At 42.0% G+C, this 9,472-nt stretch overlaps 1 protein-coding gene across 1 annotated transcript in view; it reads left to right on the top strand.

The window, feature by feature from the left end:
* jar (Myosin heavy chain 95F jaguar) overlaps positions 1-9,472 on the top strand; it is a 58,142-nt gene that overhangs the window by 25,382 nt on the left and 23,288 nt on the right. Inside the window, exons 3-6 of the mRNA XM_080266733.1 lie at positions 5,731-5,920; positions 7,540-7,613; positions 7,987-8,116; positions 8,823-8,987. Of these exons, the coding sequence (XP_080122859.1) occupies positions 5,731-5,920; positions 7,540-7,613; positions 7,987-8,116; positions 8,823-8,987 (559 nt within the window). The remainder of the gene's footprint in view (positions 1-5,730; positions 5,921-7,539; positions 7,614-7,986; positions 8,117-8,822; positions 8,988-9,472) is intronic.

Raw genomic sequence — 9,472 nt, 5'->3', positions numbered from 1 at the left:
CTTGGGCTTTCCCTGTGAGTTACTTGCCCTTGGGAGCGATATGGGTGGGTTGGAGTTAATTATTGCTGGCCTTCGCTCCGCATCACCTCGGCGGAGTTGCGCTTAGTTGTTCTGCTTCTTTTTTTTTACTGTATTTTTTATTTTATTATTTTTTTTTTTAAGAAGACAGACATTAGAGGTTTGGTGTTATGTAGAAGTGTTAACATAAACATTCTCTCTCTCTCTCTCTCTCTCTCTCTCTCTCTCTCTCTCTCTCCCCATATACTTAGATTGATAGATATGTAGGTAGATAGACAGACGTATAGAGTGACAAACAGATAGATAGATTATAGACAGGCAGACAGACAGATAGATAAATAAATAGGTACTTAAATAATACTGACTCTTGTGGTTGGTGAGATGTGGAGTGTCTTTCTCCTGACTCACGTGAATGATACTGACTCAGGGGCCTTCAGGTGAGTCACGGAAGCTTGAGTCACCTGGTCTGGCTCATGTCACGCTTACGTACACATACATACATGAGGAAGTACGTACATGCAAACATACGTACACATACACACACTACCACTCACATACATACACTCGCACTCACTCACTCACTCAGCACACACACACACACACACACACACACACACACACACACACACACACACACACACACACACACACTTTACGTCCCTATTAATCTCTCTCTCACACATTCACACTTATTTTTTCGTTTATATTACTAAGTATTGTTTTGATCATATTCATTCGTTTATATTATTATTAAAGAATTATTACTATGTTATTTCTTATTGTGTTACCTGTTGTTAAATGAGGCTGAAATTATTATTATTATTATTATTATTATTATTATTATTATTATTTTTATTTTTATTATTGTTATTATTATTATTATTATTATTATTATTATTATTATCGTTGTCTTCATCATCACTGCTACTACTACTACTACTACTACTGCTGCTACTACTACTACTACTACTACTATTATTATTATTGTTATTATTATTATTATTACGTACAGAAACTTATCGATCAGGTCCAGTTCAATATAACCTGTAAGGATAGATGTATTTTCCTAGTTTAAAAAATTCACGTCAATATGAATCAATATTTTCTTTTTTTTCGCTCTGTATCACGCCACCGTCACTCATCTCAACACTTTCTTACAGGTGACTCATTCTCTTCACCCTCACCTTCCCCCTTATCCCCACCCTCACCCATATCCTCACCCTCATCCTTTCTCTCACCTTCACCTTTCTTTCACCTTTACTGATGTTCCCTATGCCCTTATTCCTTATTGAGAGAGAGAGAGAGAGAGAGAGAGAGAGAGAGAGAGAGAGAGAGAGAGAGATCCTTGCTCGCTTTCAGTCCAGTCCTCTCCCTACCTCTTTTGTTCCACCCTACCTCCCTCCCTCCCTCCCTTCCTCCCACCCTCCCTCCCTCCCTCCCTCTCTTTCTCTCTTCCTCCTCTCACCCCTCCTCCTCATTCTCCCTCCCTCCCTCGTCGTCATCCCTGCTTCATTCCTCCCTCCCTCCCCCTCCTTTCAACCCCTCCTCCTTCTCCTCCTGTCTTTCATTTCTCATTTCTTTCCTCTTGGTCTGCCTCCTCCCCCTCCCCCCTTCACTTACCCCTCTCCTCTCCCCTTCTTCCCCTTCACCTTCTCCCCCTCCGTCTTTCCCTTCCTCCCTCCCCCCTTCTCTCTCTCTCTCTCTCTCTCTCTCTCTCTCTCTCTCTCTCTCTCTCTCTCTCTCTCTCCCCCAGCCTTTGTGTCTTTGTGAGTCTCCTATGCAAATTGACTCAAGCGTCGTGAGGTAGGTAGCTGGTGAGAGAGAGAGAGAGAGAGAGAGAGAGTTCATGACCGGCCCTGCATGACCCAACCCCTCCCCTGGAAGTCAAGAGTTGGGTAGGGGTGAAGTAAGCCTCGCTCCGCATTGCTTCTGTGGGTTCGGCGCTTTGGGGAAGAATGAGAGTGCAATTTTGACCTCTCTCTCTCTCTCTCTCTCTCTCTCTCTCTCTCTCTCTCTCTCTCTCTCTCTCTCTCACACACACACACACACACACACACACACACACACACACACACACACACACACACACACACACACACACACACACACACACACACACACACCAGGCACTCGTGTGTGAAGAGTTTCTTAGGATTTCACGCGGAAGTGGAGAGAGAGAGAGAGAGAGAGAGAGAGAGAGAGAGAGAGAGAGACTTTGATATGTAATAATAATACCATTTAATTAATTTCACCATACCAGTTATTCCACGGAAACTGATGTGATGTGGTGTGGTGTGGTGAGGTGTGGTGCAGTATTGTGTGTTACGTTTTGGTGTGGTAGTGGGACAGTGGTGTGGTTTAATGTATGTGATGTTTGGTGATGTGGTGTGGTGTGATGTGATGTGGTTTAGACCATTTAGTGTGATGCATGGTGTGATTTTGTGTGATGTAGAAGTGTGTTGTAGTATTTTGGATGTGATGTAGTAATAGGGGGATTTGGTGGTGTTATATGATGTAATTGACAGCAGGTGATGGTGTAGTGATGTCAGGTGTAGTGGTACTGTCGTAAGGAGTATGGTGTAGTGGTATTGTTTGGGTTTGTGAAGTATGGTGTAGCTTGGAATGGTGTAGTGGTGTTGTAATAATTTGGTATATGGTGGTGTGGTTGTAATGTGGTGATTTGTCCTAGTGTAGTGGTGTGGTGGTAGTGTGGTGTAGTGGTGTGATAGTAGTATGCTCTAGGGTAGTGATGATGTGGTGTAGTGTGGTGTGGAGGTGGTGGTGTGTGATGTGGTGGTGGTGTAATGTGGTTGTGGTGGTGGTCGTTTGCATAGCGGTTCATTGGTACGACAGATGTTACTTCCTACTCTCTCTCTCTCTCTCTCTCTACCTGTGTGTGTGTGTGTGTGTGTGTGTGTGTGTGTGTGTGTGTGTGTGTGTGTGTGTGTGACGTCACCAAAATGACCTAAATTGTCCTTATCAGTGTCTTTAGGGATATTGCAGGCAGGTCATTTATCACTCTCCGTCATGCCTTTCTCTTGCTCACCTGCCAACCTTAATCCTACCCAATCTGCTAATTATCCTGGCCTAAGCGCACCTCACCTGCTGCACAAATACTTAAGTCAGGTACGAAATCAACCCAACCCAGCCCAACCCACTCTAATTAATCCCAACCCCGCCCAACCCAACCCAACATAATCACTTCCAACCCAGACCATCCCAACCCAGTCTAAATAATCCCAACCCAACCCAACATAAACTAATCCTGCCTAACCCAAACCGTCCCAAGCCAGTCTAAATAGTCCCAACCCACACCAACCCAGTCCAACCCAACCTAATCAGTCCCAAGCCAAACCTACCCAGCCTTACTTTGTGTCATTTAGCAACGTCATACCTTACTCAGCAGCACAACCTAACCTAACCTAACCTAACCAGTTCTGACCTAGCCTGACCCATTCTGACCTAACCAAGCTTGTAACATAATCTTAGAGTCAAATTAAACCAAGTCAGACCTAATAAACCAAAACAAATCCAATCTAACTTAACCTAAACTGACCTAACCCGACCTCACCTAACCTAACCTAACCTAACTAAACGTAGACCTAACCCAACCCAACCCAGACCAAACCAACCAGAACCCAAGCCCTCGTCTCACCCCAACCCAACCCAGTGCAAGCCAGATCAAACTAAGCCAACCCGTCTTGCCTCGGTGATGAAGCTTAATTAAATGGGGAGTTCCACCGTCTGTCAATCTAATCTCGATCACACCCACACCACACCACCCTTGCTGACGTCACTGGTGTAGGTGTTAGAGAGAGAGAGAGAGAGAGAGAGAGAGAGGGAATGTGATGTTAGAGAATGAGAGAGGGGGGAGGGGGAATATGATTTGTGTGTGAAGGAGTGGGAATAGGTAAAGAGAGGAGCAGGGTGGGATGAGGGATTAGGAGGGGAGAAATGAGAGAGAGAGAGAGAAGGGAGGGAGGGGAAGGAAAGAGAGAGGGAGGGAGGGGATAGGAGTCAGTAAAATGTTATCAATTCTTATCAGTGCGGTATCACGTCCACCCACCCCCTTTTATCTTACAGTCACCACCACCACCACACGCCCTCCAGTCTTCTCACCACCCTCTCTGTCATCACTTCTTCAAGATGGTGTCCCCCGTATGAAAATCTTAAGTTCTTTCACCTTAATTTGGCTAAGAAATTTTTCGTCATGTTTGCACCTACTTTCGCGTACTCAGTGGAATACAAAAACAGTGCTACGACTCCCCATCCTTTCCCTAGACCTTCCTAGTGACTGGCATCGTATTCTAGTGTTGATATATCGTTAGAACTCAGCATTCAAACTGGAAATATGAAGTGAATTTATTTATTTATTTATTTAAGAAATGAAAATTGTATACCCATCCTTTTATTTACTTATTTATGTTTTTGGTGGTCCCAGACTCAACTGAAACGTGAACTCGGTGGACTGCTGGCTGAAGTTCCCCTCCTTTAGTTCACCTCTCAATATCGTCATCCCCTGCATATTTAACGCACAAAAGGATATCAGCCGGCAATATCTAGGAATAAATTGCTCAGAAAGAGGTGTTAGGGAGCTTTCTGAACCAACGAGAATACCGGCCAAAGACTTAGAAGACATTAAGAAAATAAAAACTGAAAAATGAGCGAGATGATGCTGGTTTAAATTTTTCATCTACATATATATCCCTTTTATTTGTTTATTTATTTCATTTATTTGTTTATTTTATTTTAAATGCATTTTTGAGATCTCTGCTGCCGTTTTTATCAGAATTAAATGTTATGAAAAATCTGATGTGAAAGTGACAGTGTGCGTGTGAACATTGGATGAGGAATGGAAATTTAATGAAGGAGAAAACGGATTGTGTTGAATTTCTTCGGTCTGGTAAATTCTGTTTTTCGTTTTTTAAGTGCATTGTAAGTGTTCCGTGGTTTCAAATATCTTTATCTATCTGTATGTCTGTATGAGTTTATGGATCTATCTACCTACCCACTAATGTGTCTACCTACCTACCTATCTCCATATCTGTCCATCTATCTGTTTATCTGTATGTATGTATGTATCTATCTATTTATGTGTGTCTATCTATCTATCTCTGTGTGTCTATTTAAAAGATACTGTAGATATTAAACAAGATAATAGTCATATGTGGTGTGATGCATTTATTATCCATAGTATGGTACAGTATTTAATGCAAACTGTGGCAATATGACGGTAATTTATATACCACCTTAGAGAATATGATGGTGTAATAGGCAAAGTAAATCGGTAAGGAAGAGGTGTTAGGGAGACTTCCATACCCAAGAGATTATGGTCCCTGGTTAAGCAGTGTGGGATGTGTGTGTGTGTGTGTGTGTGTGTGTGTGTGTGTGTGAGAGAGAGAGAGAGGGGGGGGGATGGAGGCAGATTTACCATGTTTATATAATTTTTGATATATTGTTGATAATTATGTTGGTGGTGGTGGTGATGATGATGATGATGATGATGATATTGTGGTCCCAGAATTACCTCTCTTGGTAACCCCTTCTGGGACTGATGCATCTGGCAGTTGATTGATTTATAGATAGATAAATAAATAGATTGATTAGCATTTTGTTGTGTTGTGTAGGGTGTGGAGGGGATGCAAAAGGAGGTATGTCACTGTTTACTTACACATTTTAATTCTTATTTATTTATTTATTTATTTTTTACAGGGCATGGAGGGGACGCAGAAGGTGTGGGTGAGTGACCAGACCCACGGCTTCCTGCTGGGCAACATCACAGACCTGAGCAGTGATGGTGTGGTGGTCCAGCCCGTCAGCCGCAACCTCAAGCCTGTCACCGCCGACTATGACAGAGTATACCCCGCCGAGGAGGATGACGAGAAGGATGTGGATGATAATTGTGAGTGCCATGCATCTAGCAGTAGTATTAGAAGTTGCAACCCTAGTCTCATCTGAATGTGAACCCGGTGGACTGCAGACTGATGTTCCCTCCTCTTGCAGTCCATCTTCTTCTTCCGGAGGGATACAAGAGGGAAGTGAGGGATGTTTGTATACCCAGGCAATGGAGCAGCTCATTTATATCAGTGCTACCACATGAAGGCATTCCTTTTCAGCACCACATTAAGCAGTAATGGTGGAGTGGTAGTTCTGAGGTTGCAAATGGTTGTTTGAGGATGATGACTGTGAGGTTATGGTATCATTATATTAAGTTTATAGTTGGCAGTGGAACGTTAACAGGCAATTTTTCTTTAATATAGTGTGGACTTTCAGTGAACAAAGTTTCAGAAAAAGGCAACTTGCAGTGGGACCTAACAGTATTGCAATTTCAGCCTCCAGCAAGTGAATTACAAGCTGCTGATGTGGATGTTGATCAAGAGTATTTTACTGAATTTTTCTGATTATCCTATCCACTGAATGATTGCTTTCGTCCTTGGAATTGATATGGTATCTTTGGCACGTTTCCTGGAAGGACAGTACAGTAGGGTAGATTAAGATTTGATGACCCTCACTGAGTTGTAACTTGCAATGTTATATTGGTGGTGGTTGTAAATTTCATTGTACATTTCAGAGCTGAAGATTTAATGATAATAATTCAGTTTATAATTTTGTACTGAAGATTTAATGATTATAGCAAAAAGATTTATGATGATGCTGAATTTCAATGCTTTTTTAGGAAATAAGTTAATGGTGATGTTCAGTTTGAACATTTGTAATCATCTAAGTGGTAGGTGGGGGTGCTCACCATCCACTTACTCAATGTAGTGCTGCTTGGGTGACTGCCCTTTCCCCTCTTCCTTCCTTCTTTCTTTCCTTCCTTGTCTGTCTTTCTTTCCTTCATTTTTTCTTCTTCCTTCAGTCTCCGGGTGACTCTGCTCCAAGTAACAAGCCAAATGGTTTCCTGTACACCAGGAAACCATTTACTACGCTGGGTGGTAATTGTAGAACCAAATTGTGGTGCCTTGTGGTTAAGTGGGTAATTAAGGCACTCCAATCGGATTGAGCCTGGACAGGTTTATATCCAAGAGGTGATTGGTGGTTATTACTCACATAATGCCACTCAGGGATGAGTGAGGCTGGTCACCTACATCTCAAATGCCAGGACCTACTTGCCTAGCCCCAGGCTCCTACACTCCTCATGGGGCAACACAGGATTAGATGTTGAAAGAATGAATGAACAAATGAATGTAATCATGTAAAAGTGAGACATGCCGTGACAGACTCTAACCATGCTGCTGCCAACTTTATCTTATCAAACAGGGTTACACTGTCTGTTGCACTGCCTGGCCACAACAGTGCTATCACTCTTGACCAACCTAACCCTTGTGCGCACACACACACACACACATACACACACACACACACACACAGTAGTGGGAATGCTGCTGCTGTTGCTGCTGCTGCTGCTGTTGATGATGATGATGGGTGGTTTTTATACCTGATAGCTTTGCATTATGGTATTGTTTGATAGCTTCGTATATATGTTGAATAGTTTTGTCTAATGTATTATTTTGCCTGCAGGTGCGTTGATGTACCTAAATGAGGCAACGCTCCTCAACAACATCAAAATGCGTTACAACCGGGACAAGATTTATGTAAGTGTTGGGTGAATAGGCATTTGGGAGAATATTAGCCTCTTGAATCTGGGTGACATCCATTTTAGTTATTCTTGCTGTTACCTGATGCTTTAATTCAGCTTAGGAAAAGCCTCTCATAGTGAAGGGGTCTATTAGGAAAGCATTTAACTCCTCCAGTTCCAAAAGCCTATCCTAAGCTGAATCAGACTGTTAGGAGATGGCAAGAATATATTGAAAAATTGTTAAATTGTTAAATATATGGATAGATGGGTCAGACACGGTATAAAACATTAAGAGATGATAGGTGATTTTTTTTATAGATCAGTAGAGGTAGTTTGCGTAGGTTAATAAAAGTAATAGTTTGGTTCACTAAGAGAGCATCCCATTGCAGACTTATGTAGCAAACATCCTGATTGCGGTGAATCCGTACATCGACATCCCCAAATTGTATACCTTGGACACCATCAGGAAATACCAAGGAAAGTCTCTTGGACAGATGCCTCCTCATGTCTTTGCTGTTGGTAAGTTGTTCATGTTGTTGTTGCTGGACTTCCTTGTGAAGTGCTCAGACTGGACAGACTTGTAGCATGGATAAGGGGGTAGACTGGAAAAGCAGGGGTGGATGTGGAAGAATTAGGAATGAGGAGAGGAGATGTGCAGAGAATGGGATGAGGAAGAAAAGAGGGGTTAGAGGGAGTGGAGATGGGGGAGGGGAGGGATGTAAGAAGGGATAAGGGAAAAATGAGGGATATAGGTGGATATGAGGGAGTGTAGAGCAAGGGAATGAGGAAAATGAGGGGTAAAGAGAGAAATTAAGGGGAAGGGATGGAGAAAAGGGGAGGGGTGGATTGAGGGAGAAAGATGAGGGGAGAGGGATTGTATTGAGAGGAGTTGGGGTGTAGCCTCATATTGTATATATGTGTCTTCTGTGAGGTGATGAGAAGAGGGATGGGTGGTATTTGCAGCATAGTCTACACTCAGGCCCATGTACCATACAGGAATAATTTTGGACTTGTTACTTTTTTATTTATTTATTTTTTTTTTTTTTTATTTTTTTTTTTTTTTAGTTATTTTTTTCTTCTTTCTTTTTTGCCATAATATAACATTTTTCTTTGTTTTTTGACAGTAACTAAGACCCTTAAACCTCACATGGGGGTTACTGAATTGGTCGCTACTTTTTTCATTTGCGCTTTACTACAATGTGTAATAGCAAATTTTTCTTGACAGCTGATAAGGCATTCCGAGATATGAAGGTGCTGAAACAGTCTCAGAGCATCATTGTGTCGGGTGAGTCTGGTGCGGGTAAGACTGAGTCCACCAAATACATCCTACGCTACCTATGTGAGTCCTGGGGCGCCAAGCTGGGACACCTCGAGGCAAAGATTCTAGATGGTGGGTATGGGGCTTGGGAGGGGATGCTGTGTACCTGTGCATTTTGTTTAGCCTACATGGGTTAGATTGGCACTGTATTTCACCAAGTTTTTTTTTTTTTTTTCAAGATATAAACAGAGGTAATCTCCACCTTTAAAAATGCAGTGCTGAAATTTGCTAGTTGGTGTGATTGATGCAATTGAAACATTATGGCATTGTAACTAAAGTATAGCACTTTAAGCAGCTGTTTGCACTATGTATGGTGAAGGTTAAGAGAGTATGTCTGCTATATTATTTATGTTCTGGATTTAGATATTGGTGTTTGGTAGTTCACTTTGATTACAGAAGTATTTACTGCTGGTAGATAATGCATAAAGTATGGTAGATATGGACTGAGTGGGTATGTGAATGTTATATTGTGACAGAAAGTCATTCAAGCACATTATCCATAGTGTAATGCACCTTTTTTATCCTCTCATTTTGGAATAATGGCTAAGGTTGTGACT

The sequence above is a fragment of the Coenobita brevimanus genome, chromosome 21 (genome assembly GCF_032717465.1).
Source record: "Coenobita brevimanus isolate Jiangsu-jjx chromosome 21, ASM3271746v2, whole genome shotgun sequence".
In the NCBI taxonomy this organism is placed as follows: domain Eukaryota; kingdom Metazoa; phylum Arthropoda; class Malacostraca; order Decapoda; family Coenobitidae; genus Coenobita; species Coenobita brevimanus.
The sequence above is the reverse complement of the archived record's forward strand: the minus strand, read 5'-3'. Positions and strand labels throughout refer to the sequence as shown.